The sequence below is a fragment of the Bactrocera dorsalis genome, chromosome 3 (assembly GCF_023373825.1).
Source record: "Bactrocera dorsalis isolate Fly_Bdor chromosome 3, ASM2337382v1, whole genome shotgun sequence".
NCBI lineage: Eukaryota > Metazoa > Arthropoda > Insecta > Diptera > Tephritidae > Bactrocera > Bactrocera dorsalis.
This window is the reverse complement of record NC_064305.1, coordinates 75,491,208-75,506,875: the sequence shown is the minus strand read 5'-3', so window position 1 is coordinate 75,506,875 and position 15,668 is coordinate 75,491,208. Positions and strand designations below refer to the sequence as shown.

At 41.9% G+C, this 15,668-nt stretch overlaps 1 protein-coding gene across 4 annotated transcripts in view; it reads left to right on the top strand.

Moving 5' to 3' along the window:
* The window catches only part of LOC105229121 (zinc finger protein 40), a 174,190-nt gene extending 159,675 nt beyond the window's left edge, over window positions 1–14,515 (top strand). For 3 of the 4 annotated variants that reach the window (XM_049453414.1, XM_049453416.1, XM_049453415.1), the window contains 5 exons: window positions 4,472–5,915; window positions 5,983–6,103; window positions 6,179–11,115; window positions 11,180–11,412; window positions 11,482–14,515. In XM_049453414.1, coding sequence (XP_049309371.1) covers window positions 4,472–5,915; window positions 5,983–6,103; window positions 6,179–11,115; window positions 11,180–11,412; window positions 11,482–13,856 — 9,110 coding nt within the window. In that variant the 3' untranslated portion in view covers window positions 13,857–14,515. The remainder of the gene's footprint in view (window positions 1–4,471; window positions 5,916–5,982; window positions 6,104–6,178; window positions 11,116–11,179; window positions 11,413–11,481) is intronic. The other variant, XM_011209213.4, reaches the window with a different exon arrangement.
* The last annotated feature ends 1,153 nt before the right edge of the window (window positions 14,516–15,668 follow it).

Here is a 15,668-nt window from a genome sequence, read left to right as displayed (position 1 = left end):
GAACACATATATTATATTTCAAATTTGTAAGCTCACATCAAACTATATTCAGCGGCGCTAAAAAACACGCAATTTGCTTTATAATTCCTTAAAGTGTGGTATTTTTATAATTCAGCTCAGTTTCTTAGCATTGGAGTCAGCTGAATAGCACACAAAACTTAATATTTTGCTGTAGACTGTGTTTTATAATTATTTATTATGAACTTTATACGATTATATATAATATGGGCATATAGTATGTAAAGTAAGCTTTTAATTGCCTTCAATATAATTTTGAATTATCTAACATGTTTGCTCTTATGCCAAACGTCCGCCTCAGTTGCAATGTTTTTTAAGTACTTGCTTATCAATTTAGTAGAAACATATGTATATGGCTTGTATACTGATTTTTACTTGCTGCAGTTTGTGGCTTATCAGCACACATATTGCCATTCAGCACTTCGGTAGGCCCCCAATGTGTCTTCATATAAATTTACTTAATACTTGTGACACTTCGTGACTTTTGTAAATCTTTATATGCATAGTTGTTGGTAAAAAAATTCTCGTGGGGTTTTCGAAATGAATGGTGGGTAAAATATTTCAATGAATTATATATTATTTTCCACGTTTTAAACGAATTTCAATTGCTAAGAAAGCTAGTACTCAATACAAATTAATATTTTAAGAGTTTTATTGGAAAGAAAAGCGTTTGAAATTTTCCCTTCAGTTAGTTCATTCAATTCAAAAACTCTGCAAAAAAAATTTCAAAAACAAATATTCAAAATCTCTTTTTTTTTAATTTCGAAAAGCGTATTTGTTAAGCTTTATATACATACATACATACATTGCTTTCATTTCTTATTGAAGCGCTGATGAAACAGTAATTTCTTCTACTGTCAACATACAATTTCATAATCAGTTTCATATATTTTTTTCTCATTTTTATTTTTATTTTAATTATTTTTTTTTTTAATTTTTATTCTTATTCTTATTTCATTATTTTATTTTCATTTTGCGTACGTAGGTCTTTATGCTTCTGTTTTTTGTTTCGCTGCCTCGTCAATCACTTGACTTCTTCTGACGTCAGTGGCCATATTATCAGTAGCAGTAAAGCAATTAAATGACTCGCATAACGTTTGCTTTATTTTATTATAACTTGTATTTTTTGTTTTCCTTACTACACAGTTTTTATGCACATACATATGTATTCTGCTACTTGAGTTGCAATCACTTGTTGCTCTAATTATTATTTGGCCATAAAGTTTTCGTGTGTTTGACAACTACTTAAGTGCAATTTTTAACATTACAATTGTGAAATACATATATATATATATATATATATATACATATATGTACTTGTATAGAGTATTTATTCTGAAGTACAGACATAAGTGATTATTTCCACAATCCAACTGTCTAGTTCACATTCGACACATACAAAAGCAACAATAAAAGTTATAAATAATGAAGCACTTATCTGATCACTCAACGGATTGCTCATGCTAGCGAGAATATTGCTCAGTTTTTTAGTAACAATTCGCTACTTTTATAAAGAAGCTTTTTATAAAGCGGCACTATATTTATTGACGCACTGAAGCAAATTTTCGAAAAAAAATGAATGCCTAACGGAAAATTTAACCGAAAAATATATATATTTTTTTATATTATACCAACGAAAACAAAGATTATAAAGCCATAACACATACATAAATCCACTTAAATTAAGTGGTTGATTTAGTAAAAAACTGTATTTTATCGAAAAATTCCCGCAGCAACTCTGTATGATCAACTCTTCTTGCTAAAAACCTTACCCCGAAACATAACCTCAATTTAATCTCGACTGCAAAAAAGCGCACACGCCCACCCCAACTTTTAATAAACTTGCAATGACAATAAAAATACTTTAAAAGACACACATATATGGTATAAATAAATAAATATAAATATAAATACACCTGATTTCTTACTTTTGTGCGACGCCGAGTCGCGTTCGTTCATAAATCAAGCGCCAGCATGTGTTGAGTACGAGAAATTCCCCAAAACCGAAACAAAAAGCACCTTAAATGCCATAAAAATATTCAAATGGCAGCTATTACTTAATGTAACACACATGTGTGTGTATATTTATGTGAAAATATTTGTCCATATGTATTGTATATTTTTTATACTCTGCAAGCAATTAATTAGCACTCGGTTGGTAGTACGCAGTTGAAGTGTGTGTTATATTTATAACTCTGAATGTATGGAGTGTTAGCAATTTTTTAATGGAAAGAATTTTTATTTGTAAACTTAGCTTTTCTTAAATAAGCAAATACGATTTATAAATTATTTTGAAGTAAGCTTTACTTTTGAAGCTAGAAAGCTTTTAATTAGATTTTGTCTATAGTTAAAAGTGAAAGCTTCTAGGATCGGTAGTGATACATGCGTTGAATAAAGCTTAAAAACTTTTGAAGCTAGAAAGCTTTTAATTAGATTTTGTCTATAGTTAAAAGTGAAAGCTTCTAGGATCTATAGTGCAGGTTTTCAATCACTCAAAGTCAAAATGAAAGTCTTTAGCATGCTATTTGTCCTGACTAAAGTTCAAAAGCTTTAAATTTCGAAAGCTTTTCATTATTTACTGTCGAAACTTAGCAGTCAACGCTTTTTTATTGGGTATTACTACCTATTATATGCTATTAAGCAAAGTTTACAAGATTTCATTTCCAAAAGCTTTTGATAACGCAAAAAGTGAAAGCTCTTAAAATGGGTATTGCAATATGCTATTATCGTTAAAGAAGGTATAGATGATATATATCATCTATATATATATATATATACATATATATTTATGTTTATATAACAACAAAATAGCAAAAGCAACAACACAAATTGCGAAACAAGTAAACACTGTGTTATGAACGTAAGTGAGTGAAGCACATTGTTTCATCATCCGAATAGAAACATAGCACGACAGAAAAAAAATATTTTCAACCAATTAAATTGGCGTTAAGAAAACTTGTTTCAATGAATTTCCAAATAAGCAACCAACCGCAGTTACTCATATGCAAATAACATAAATTGTAAAGAGACGCCGTGACATCGCGTCTACCTTTTTTTACCTTAATCAATTACTCATGTCATTATGATTACATGCATATGTTTGTATTTGTATTTAAGTACATGTTGTACCCTTTATGAGCATATGTAGTTGGTATGTAGCGTTTCGGTTAATTACCACACACAATTCAAGGGAAAATTAACCGCAGACAAAGTGGCTGGCTACTAGTTACGGCATTATTCACAGTATGCCGACATCAACACCAACACACATACAGATATACTTTAGCAAGTTCAGAAATGTAAACTTGTAAGCAATTGGCGTGATATTTAAAAGTTGGAAACTACCTGTGTGATTTATGGTATTAATGACTAACGCACACACAAACACATTAACACTCACAAACATGTTTACTCGTGCCCAAACACAATATGAACAATTAGGAATATTCCTTAGTTATTTATGCCAAGCAATTTTTTGATTATGGTGAAATAGCAATAAAAATATAATCTAATCTAATTGATATCTGTTATTTTTTTGTATATGTTTCTGAACGTTATGCAGTTTTTGCTTTATTAAATTGCGTGTGCTTATCAGTTATGAGTTTTGGCAAAATTGATAAAAAAAATATTAATTTGGCGAATGCTTATGACAATTATTTATGCATTTGAGGGGAAAAAAGTATATAATTGCAAAAGCAACAAAGTAAATATTTTGAAAAAATGTTAGTAAAAAATACGTAAAATGTTGAGATACATTAATGATGCGAAACAAAAAACAAATATGTTGGGTTACATTGATGTTGCGAAACAAAAATGATGAGAAACATTGATGTTGCGAAACATAAATGTTGAGATACATTGATGTTGCGAAACAAAAATGTTGAGGTACATTGATGTTGCGAAACAAAATTGTTGAGGTACATTGATGTTGCGAAACAAAAATGTTGAGATACATTGATGTTGCGAAACAAAAATATTAAAATTATTTGTGAAAATTTTAAAAATATTGAGATACATTGATGTTGCGATACAATAATTTTGCGAATCAAAATTGTTGAGATACATTGATGATACTTAATAAATATTTTGATAGATATTGATGGTTGTTACGAAAAAATAATGTTGTGAATTAAAAATGTTGAGATACATTAATGTTGCGAAACAAAAATGAAGCGATACATCGATGTTGCAAAAAAAAAATGTTGAGATGCATTGATGTTGCGAAACAAAAATGATGAGATATATCGATGTTGCGAAACAACAGCAAAATTTCGGGCAACATTGATGTTGCGAATCCAAAGGGATAACTAAATGTCGAAAAGCAAACTTCAATAATAAAATATTAAAAAATACCAATTATATAATAATATGTAACATTTATTACAAGCTACACAAACTCTTACTGAACTAATATTAACTCATATATAACCGCCTCTCTCTCTCTCTCCTACAGATGATCCCGGCGGCACAACGCAATCTCGTCAACAAAACCTTAGCAACAGCAATATGGAAGCTGCCACAACAACAACTACAACAACAAAACACTATAATAAAACAACAAAATTACAAAACAATCATCATCGTGCCACAGAACGACGCGGCACATATCGCACGCAAGGCGGCGAAGCGCAAGCAAATGCCAGCGATAACGTCAAAGTGCCGAAGCAGACAGCCAAGCAGGCAAAGGCGGCAGCAGCAGCTGCACAACGCGCCGCAGCACTGGCTGCTTACACGGCAACGGAGACAGTAGTCAGCGGCAGCACTGGCAAGGCGACGGCTGGCGGTGCCAAAGATCCACTTGCGATTGGCAACGAGGCAGCGGTGGTCATACAAGGCAACAACAAGTCGGCACGTGTCAGGGAAGCTAGAGGAGAGCAAAAGACTGTTGTAAAATCGGAAACAGCCACAACAAATGTTAGTAATAACAACAACAACAATACAACCACCGCCACTAGCAGTAGCAGCCACAACAGCAACAACAAACACAGTGATACTAGTAACAGTAGTTTAAGCAAAAGTAATTTTACCTTAAGTCAAAATGAGTTGGCGCGCAAAAGTGAAAAATCACAGCAGCAACAACAACAACAGCAAAATGTCAACAATAGTAGTGATATGACAGCAACAGCTAAAACAGCGGAGACAACAGGCCAAGGCGCAGCGCCAGTGCCGGCGCCCGCCGCCGAGCCGAATACCTGGAATAACGCACGGTATTTACACAAAAAGTTCAAACGCCTCGCCAGCACCACAGATGTGGACAGCCTGGTGGCGGACAGTCAGCGCGTCAATGCCGCGGGCAGTAGCGCGAGCAGTGAGGCAGGCAGTGAGGTGGCGCCAACGCGCACCACCTCGCTGTCTTCAGCGGCGTCGACGAGCTCAATATCGCCGCCACCGGCCACAACACCCACACCCACAGCAGCGACGAACGCGCAAAGCACAGCGCCAACCGCCAACGCCGCTTTTGTACAAAGTGCCATTGCCGCGTTGCCATTGACGAATGGACATGCGCACGTGGCGGCGGCACCGGCTGTTGCAACAGCAGAACAGTCAAACTACAATAACAATGCGCATAGTGTTAAGTATAGCGGCGCGACTGCACAAAGCAGCAACCACAGTGAGAGCAATAACAATGATAGCATCAGCGCGGCGCAGCAGCTGGAAGCAGAGCAAATACCGCAAACTTTGTCGCACATTTATGAGAATCAACAGAGCCAGCAGAATAACGGTGGCAATAGCAATGCCAGCACGGGACGCTATGTGTGTCCCTATTGCAATTTGAATTGTACAAAACCGTCGGTGCTGCAGAAGCACATACGCGCGCACACCAACGAACGTCCCTACCCGTGCGACATCTGCGGCATCGCATTCAAAACGAACAGCAATTACTACAAGCATTGCCGGTAAGTTGCAGCAACACATACATTTTGAGCGAAATATTTAATAATTTATGTTATACTTGACATGTAGATCGCGTTCGCACGCTGCGCGGAAACGCGGTATTGCGGTGCCTATAAGCGCCGATGATGGGCTGTTCGGCGGCTCCGATCAGGAAGGCGATCCGGAATTGAGCAACAGCAGCTCAGATGTGGTAAGTACATATATTTGTGCTGGAATTGAAGAAGCGTTCTCTAAATATAATGTCAATGCCTGTTGTTCTTCACAGTTAAGTCGCACCGCTTCGCCGCTAGAAGATCTAAGCACCACATCATCGCCTGTGGTAATGAGCACTACGGCGACCGCAGCCAACACGCTTACTCCGCAACAACTGCAGCAGCTGCAGCAACAGCAACAAAAGCAGACGCAACTGCAACAGCAACAACAAATTGTTTTGGCAATACAACAACAGCAGCAGCTGCAGCAAGCAAGCGCCGCGCAATCAACGCATGTCGCGCTACCATCCGCACCCTCACCATCTTCGCTTTCGTCAGCGAAAAGCGCCTACTTGCAACAGCCCGCGCAGCAACAACCGCAACAATTACCGCTGGGGTCACCAGCTGCTGGCACATTGCCGCCACCGCAGTCGCAGACAACAAATGCCACCACAATTACTGCCGTCACCACGACGTCTAAACAGGCCGCCGCCGCCACCGAGCTTAAACCTTACAAACCGAAATTTCACAATGCGGCGTTTTACGCGACGACTAAGGAAGCAGCCGCCGCTGTCGCAGCTGGCATGCCGCCCGGTCTGCTGCAACCCTTGCCACTACAACAGTCGCCACACCAGCAACTACCACAAGCACCACCACACAATATGCCGCCTGCTACACACCTAGCTATGCTGCCGCAAGCGCCAGCGCCACCACCAGCGCCAACTGCGGTGCATCATCCATCGCTGTCACCCAGCACACAAGTGAAGCTGAGCAATCACATCAACACACATCAGTTACAGTTGCAGCTGCAGCAGCCACAACAACCGCACGCGCTACACGTACTACCGCCGCCGCTCAATGCGGGCATACCGCTGCATCACGTGGCGGCCATGTCGCCGAAAAGCGCCGGGCCGCGTCCTGACTTGGTGAACGCAGCAGCGGCAGTAGCAGCGGCCAACATGGGTTATCTGCCAGGCACGCGCATGATTTATCCAGGTGGCATTGATCTTCCGCCTGAGGCACTGCACATGATGACGGCTGATAAACGTCAAAAGCTTCACTTCCAATACAAGTGGCTGGAGCAAGAGTTGCAACAACACTTTCACAAGCTAAGTCAGCAGCAGCAACAGCAGTTGCAGCATATGTCGCCCTCACAGTTAACCGCACATGCACCACCAGCACCAACAACAGTACTAAAACCCACCGCTACATTGCCAGTGCACGCGCGCGCTACGAGCGCCGCAAATGCCCAACACGTAAGCGCAGCGCCGACAGCAGGTATGCAGCAAATGACTGCGTCTGCGCCGTTGCCCGGCGCGCAACAAACGCCATTACAATATTTCTCCAACACTGGCGGTGGCGGTATGGTGAGCGCCGCCAGCAGCACCACCAGCAACACCACAGCCTCCATAAGCACCGGTATATTGCATAGCAACATATCCAATGCGGCCGCCAGCGGCACAAACAAAGTGGCCGATCTTGTGCAAGAACACATTACCAAGTTGATCTCACAGAATGAGGCAATAGTGGAGAATAAAGCGGTGCTTTTGCAAAAGAAATATCCGAAGGGTCTGAATCGCTCGCGTAGTTTTACGAATAATGGCGGTGGCAACAATAGCGGCGCGGCAGCCACCTCAACAGGCACTGCAGGTGGCAGCAACGTCAGTTTGGTCGCCACTACCGCGGTAGGCAGCGATAGCGCCACCAACGCTAGACTAGCGCAAGCGATTGTACAGAAGCAACAACAGCAACAGTTACAACAACAATTGCAGCAGCAGCAACACTACCAACAACAATTCCAGCAACAGCTAATGGCCGGCTCACAGGCTATGCAAATGCCACCGCCCTCGCAGCAGCAGCAACAGCAGCATATTGCACAGCTGCGTCTCGAGGAGCAACATCAACAGCATCAACTGCAGCTGCAACAACAACAGCAACAGCAACATCACATGCAACCAAATGGTATTTCAAAGAATCTAATGTCAATGTCCAGCGCGACAAAGTCCAGCGGCATTTCAGGGCCTATGCCACAGCACTTACAAACTTTGCATTCGCAACCACAACGGCATCCAACCACATCCGCTTACAGACAGCAACAGCTGTCGACTGCGTTGCCACCAGAAACGCAACGCCCAACACCGTCACCTACAAGCAAGGATAACATGAACGCGATGCAGCAGATAAGCGCCGCCGCCAACTCAAATGCGCTGCCATTGAACCTCTCCGCTAAGCCGAAGCCGCGTCAGGAAGAACAAGCCGATACCATTCCAGCTAGCAACTTAGCCACCACAACGCCAAGCAATACACCGCGCAAGCGTCAGTCTATCGAAAACCAGATGTCCAATTCCAGCAATGATGGTTCCACCAACAGTTCGATGGTTACCGCGCCGCCAGCTGTTAGTAGCGGCACCGCCAATGCCAAGCAACCAACGAATGTTTCTATAATTAAGAATTTGCTGCTGAATGCGCGTGGTTTGGCGAAACCAACCGGCGAAGGTGAGGATGCTGTTTACAATTGTCCGCTCTGCTCGAATACCTTCCGCACGGCGGAGGACTTACAACTGCACAACAGCACATACTGCCAAGGTGCCGCAAGCGCGCCCATCAGTCCAGTATCGTCGCCTTCGTACCTCCACTTCCGCTCGAACTCGATGACATTGAATCTGCCCGAGCTGAAGAATACCATCTTAAGTTCACAAAATCCACTGCCGCTCGCTAAGCTGGCTTGGTATCAGCTACGCACCAAACCGAGTTCGTTGGTTTTAAGTCGACTTAGCGCTTCGCAGGCTGGCAGCTCAAAGGCTACTACAACCACGACTACTTCAGCGACATCCACCGCACCGACTAGTTCAACAAGTAGTAATAGCGTTGCCAATTGTGTTGCTTCGCCTAGAAGTACACCGCCTAATGGTCCACCGGCCAATTTGACGTTACCCGATCCGAACATTGTGCGTTTGATCGATGCACCACTGCCATCACCAGGTCCACTGTTGGGCAAAACACCACTTGTCGATTTTGGCAATACCAGCGAGACGCGTAAGTCGTCAGAAGATGTGATTATAACCAAAATGCATGAAGATCGTCAATTCGAGACACATACATCCGCGAAACGCGCTAAACTGGCTTCGGAAAGCAACGAGATATTTTCGCTAAATCAAACCTCAACCAGCAGCGGTAGTGGGGTGATGGCCGCAACGTCAAGCAAGCGCTTGACCATCAATAGCATTAGTGGCGGTGATATACAGCTGCTGCCCAACACCAGCACCAGCGACCTGAGCAAAAAGGAGGAACGCATGCGCCGCTTCACCTCTTCCGGCGGCTGTATAATACCACTCTCGGAGTGCAGTGATGTGGATAAGAGCACAAAAATGATACGTACACCCTTGCTCTCAGGCGGCAGTTTTCAGGAAGTCTCACCCAAACCGAAGGATAAGGAGAACAAAAGTGGTATTGCATTGCCCTTTCCGAACAGCAGTGCCTTCACGTCTAAACTAAGCTTGGTCGGTCTTGGTTTACCCACAAATGGGCCGCAGCATTTTCATCAGTTCTCCATCAACCCCATAACAGCATTCAATCCGTTAACGCTGCCACCTTTGCAGAGCATGACCGGTAGTGGTGAGAAAATAATACCACATGTACCCGGTATACCTGGACCAAATAGTCTAACACCCCAACTGCCACCACCGCAACATCTGCAGCTGCCGCAACCGGTACCACAACTGCTGACCGCAGGACGTTCGCTCAGTCCGAATCGTAAAAAGACACAAAGTCCGCTGTTAATTGCTAACAGTGTTAGTCCCAAATCTATGACGATGTCGTCGCAGGAAAATCTCAAATCTGCATCACCATTTCGTAGCGCGCAAAATGCACCCAACGAGTTCGAGCGTGCAACAGGCATGCGTGCGGCACGCAATTGGAATTCGCAAGCTGCAGCAGGCTCGACAAGCAAGCCAAATAGTTTGGATGTGCCGAAGAAGCCATTTAATTTCACACGCATGGCTGACAATATAAGTCCACGCAAAGGTGGGAGCGCCAATGTGCCAAAAAGCTCACCACCCGAGGGTGAAGTGCGTCACTTCAATTTCGATCATTTAACTAAGGATGTGGAGACTGGCACCAGTACACCGGCAAACTCTGCACTCACACCACTACATGTTGATATTAGTGCCAGCGCCGCGTCTGGCAATAGCAACAGCTCGGAGCCCACCGACGCCGAGAGGAAGAAATCTAAATTTCTGCGACCAACCAGTCTGCCGCTCAAACCAGGCACATTCACACCGAAAAGACATCACGGCATCACACCAAATGCCAACACACTGCCGCTTATTTCACCGGAGACACCACGCCAATCCAAGTCTTGCGTACAACTCTATTTGAACGGACATGCCTACACATATTTAGGACTCAAATGTAGCACCAAAATGTTCTACTGCACCGTCAACTGTCCGCAGGCTTCTTATGTGGCGGGCGCACAGAAGCTCTCCATGTACAGCGTTTGGAAGGTTTGCGCGGAAAACAATCCACACCCGTTGGGCTTTAAACCGAAGTTGGTGATGTCCTTGTATGACTCACGTCAGAAGAGCTCGACCAGCACTATGGCCGGCATGAATAAGCTCCCCTACACTTTGGTTGTCTCGCAGCAGACCGTTATGACACCCTTCGAGAACAATCAGGGTCAGTATCTGCATCATCAATTAAAGCAAATCTCACTTAACACCAATACTACGGAGAGCGCCGACCAGTTGAAGAAGATTAGCGCCGGTAGTAGCGGTAGCAGCAGTGGTAGTAGTGGCAGTGCAGATGGCAGTAGCAAGAAAGAGCCATCGGCTAGCCAAATGTTAGTTGGTGGCTATGAATCGCATGAGGACTACACCTATATACGTGGACGTGGTCGTGGCCGATATGTCTGCTCGGAGTGCGGCATTCGTTGTAAAAAACCTTCGATGCTGAAGAAACATATACGTACCCATACGGATGTACGTCCATACACTTGTAAACATTGCAATTTCAGGTAAGTCACTCGGCATTGAAGTGGTTAATTAAATTTACAAATCTTGCTCTCTTTACAATTACAGCTTTAAGACAAAAGGCAATCTAACGAAGCACATGCAGTCAAAGACGCATTTCAAGAAATGCCTTGAACTCGGCATTAACCCTGGACCAATGCCGGCTGATGGTGAATTTCTCGAACCGGAACCAGAGTTCGATCAACAATCGACCACATCGGCTGGTGGACGCACGTCGTCCATACCAGGCGAATCGGACTCGGACGATTACAGTGATAACGAGTCCGAAAGCAGCGGTAGGCGTAATTATCCATTTAACAAAACTTTTAACTTGCAACAAACTAATTCTGATTTTCTTTATCTTTACTTAGATACGGACGAGTCGAAGTCGCGTCTGCTCGAGCATGAAGCGGCGCGTGGCTTGCTTTCGCTCTCTATGACACCACCCATCGGACAAAGCATTTCACCACATCCGAAAACTGAGCCATACCCATATCAACAGCATGGCGAACGCGTAGAAACAGCCGCTATGTCGTTTGTGGGCCAGACAAGCATGGCAACAACAGCAGTCACAACAACCTGTGCGTCAACTGGTAGCACACATCCCACCGGTATTAAACGTGTCATATCATTCAGTTCACCCAAACCACCGTTCGACTATCAGAAACAAGAGCAATACTACTCCAATCCCGAAGAGTCAAAGCCGAAACCCAATAATAACGCCGCTGCAGCGAGTTATGAAAGTGCACCCATAGATCTCACCAAGCCACGTGCTGCCGTAAGTGTAACGAGCTCGTCTGTAACGGCCAGCACAGCTGCAGTTCAGTTGAGCAATACAGCGCTTGCAGAAGAATACAGTGGCAGCACAGCAGTGCCGCTGAGTGGTCCGCCAGTACAAACACAAGCGCAAATACGTGATGTGATCTTCGGCAATAGCAACAATGAATCTGGTTTCTTGAAGACACTCATATCAGTGTCGGACAAGGTGCGTAGCTCCACTGAAATGCTTGAGAACTACAAGAATGGCGATGAGCTTTCGCAAGCCTACCAATACCACAAGGCATTCCAATACCATAAAATCAAGCAAATCCAAATGAACCAGAGCTTCCCCGATGCCGTCAATGTGAACGCTATCAATCAAAATCTCGCCAGCACAACAAACATGAGTACCGTAAGTGTAGCGGGCGCTGGAGCCAACATAGCGCTCACAACAACAGCGACTGCAAGCAGCGGTGTGCGTATTTCAGAGAGCATAGCCACGACAGTGTTAACCAACGATACCACAGATGCCACAGACAGTCCACCGAACAAATCCTCAGCCGCCACCTCGAACAAAGTGGAGAGGGAGAAGAACACAACTGAGTTGCAAGTACCCACAATCGAAGTCAATGCAGCACCAACGGAAGAGTCGAAGAGCGAACAAACAGTGGCTCCAGCAACAGCCGCAACAGCTGCAAGCACTAATAAAGTTAATGTTTCGAGCAGCAATGCCACTAATACCAAACCAATACCCACAAAGTCCAACGTGCCTGCGGCTTGTAAATCATCCGATGAAGGTGAAGATAGTGAATACATTTCCGATCAGGAACAACCAGCAGCAGGCCATACCGCGAAACGCAGTCGAAACGTCAGCAATACAGCAAGCAACAACAATACAACAAACACAGAGTCGCATAATGCTAAGTTGCCTGCGGTTGTGGCACAACCGGGAACTACCGATTTCACAGGCGTGCTTTCGGCACCTGGACGTACAGTCGTTGTTGGCGAAGATGGTCTAAAGAAGTCTGGTAATAATGAAATTCAACCCGTCTATCGCGTACGCATGTCACCCGATGGACGGCCGGTGTGTAAAGTTTGTACCAAAACGTTCCAGACACAAGGCCAATTGTCTTTACATATGAATATACACTACATGGAGCGCAAGTTCCGCTGTGAGCCATGCGGCGTATCTTTCCGCACGCAAGGTCATCTGCAGAAGCATGAACGCGCCGAAGCGCATAAGAATAAAGTCATGATGACGTCCACCTTCGGCGTGCCTACAACTTCCAACCCACGTCCTTTCGAGTGTACCGACTGTAAAATCGCCTTTCGCATACACGGGCATCTCGCCAAGCACTTGCGCTCTAAAACACATGTACAAAAATTGGAGTGCTTACAGAAACTGCCCTTCGGCACTTATGCCGAGATCGAAAGAGCCGGCATTAGTCTCACCGAGATTGATACCAGCGACTGTGAGAACTCGCTGATCTCGCTGAAAACACTTGCACAAAAACTCATCGAAAAGGATCCGAACAAATTGGGCAGCTACACAACACCTTCGGGCATGAGTGTCGGCAGTGGACTGAGTGGCGCCAGCGGTGCTATGGGCGAGTCAGCTGGCATAAGTAACAATCACAGCGCAATTGTGTCGCAAGATAGCGCATCGGAGGACGACTTCAGCGCTGCTACAATTGCAGCGGCCACAGCTATTGCCTCGCTGGACAACGATAGCGCTACGAACACGCCGAAACGCACTAACTCAACCTCGGAAGACGAAGCCATCGCAAGCGGTTTGAATAATAATCTCAAACGCCGTCTGCCCGGCAACTTCAGCAATGGCGAAGAGAGCGACAATCCCACCGAGAGTGCGAGCAGCGAGAAACGTGCGCGCGTCTCCTCACTCTCCAGCATCGGTGCGGCCAGCGCCACCGCTGCGGTCGGCTCACCCGCATCGATCACCTCGTCGAATGCATCGTCAAATAACTGACATTATGCCTATGTGCCGTCGAGCGGATGAATAAGAGATGGTTTGCCGCTGACAATGCCTCAACACAGCACCGCCGTCAGGCCACAGTCATCAGCAACGCAGCCAATAACCGCACAATGGCAAACGCCTGCTTTGCAATGCAACAATTTTCACAACGCCACTAACAGCGACTGGAGCGGTAGTAGTGCTGGTGGTTTGGGGCAAAAACAATTTCACCTGCAATTACAATATCAGCCGCGCCATGCGGTGGAAACACCGTTTGCCTTTCCCCAGTTGATGCAGAGGAAGTACTAGCGTGTAGTACGGTTGAAGCGGCTAACAAGTGCGTAAGCGCGTGATATGTACATACATATATAAAGAGTTTATATTATATAAAGTAGATTTGTGTAAGAAATTATGCTAAGCGTTTGAGTGTAACGGCAGTTGTGCTCAGTTGAAAACTAGTTTTGAAAAGACCCAAAAAGTCAGCGCATATCCTGTATTACATATCGTATGTAGACAACAGTTGTACATAACGGATACACTTACAAATACACACTTTTTTACAACAATAATCTCATTTTTTTTACATAGTAGGCAGCAAATTTGAGGTTATTTCGAACCATGAAACACAAAAACCGCTAAATATTGAGAGAAATATTAAAAAAAAACATAATAATACTCGGAAAAAAGTATAAAAATCTGCATTTGAGCGCAGCTGTCGTTATATTTTTGCTTAATATTAAATTGTGTCCACTCTATAGAGTTGGCTTATGTTTAGCATACAAATATTTATAAATAAAAATAGGCAGGTTGTGCGCTAAACTGAAAGAAAATAAGTTTAAATACGAAAATGGTTTTGAAAATATTTAAAATTTCAAAAATAAAAATTCAGAAAATAACTCAAAAAAAAAAATATTTTTCAACACTTAAAATTAATTAATTTTTTTTTATTTATTAAGTTTGGAAAGTAAATATATTTTTTATTTTTTGAAAATCAAAAAAAGAAAGTGTTAACAAAAATTATTTCATTTTTTAATTTATTATCGTTTTTATATATTTTTTTAAATAAATTATTTCTTTTCTTATCCAAAAAAAAATTTTCAACATTACTAAATTTATTTAACCATTATAATTATTTTTTAACTTTGTAAAAAAAAATTTTTATTTTTTGAAAAGCAAAAAAAATTACAAACATAAATTTTCAACACCAGCATATTTATTAAATTTTTTAAAATTTATTATAATTTTTTAAATATTTTTTTTGAAAAGAAATTATTATTATTTTTTTTCTTTTCTTATCCAAAATAATTTTTCAACACAACTAAATTTATTTAACCTTTAATATTGTAACTTATAACGTTTGGAAAATAAATTTATTTTTTTAAATGCAAAACAGAATGTTTTTAAAAAGTAATTTTTCTACGCCACCAAATTGACTAAATATTTTTTTTTTTTATTTATTAGTTAATTTTTTTTTTTTTTTAATAAATTATTTTCTTAATTCTTTGCAAATTTATTATTATTATTATTTTGTTGAATAAAAAATAATTTTTCAGCATCAAATTTATTTACTTATTTTTTTAATTGTTGTATTTTGAAAATATTTTAATTTTTTTAGATTTCGAAAAAAAACTTAATTTTTTATGTTTGAGAAAACAATTTTTTTTTCAAAATGTCACAGTAATATTTTGAAATTTATATTTTAAACACCACTCAATTTATTTATTTAATTAAGTTAATTTCAAAAAATAATTATTTTTTTATTAAAAAAAATTTTAATTAAAAAAATTAAAAATTAATTTAATTTAACAAATAATTAATTTTTTATTT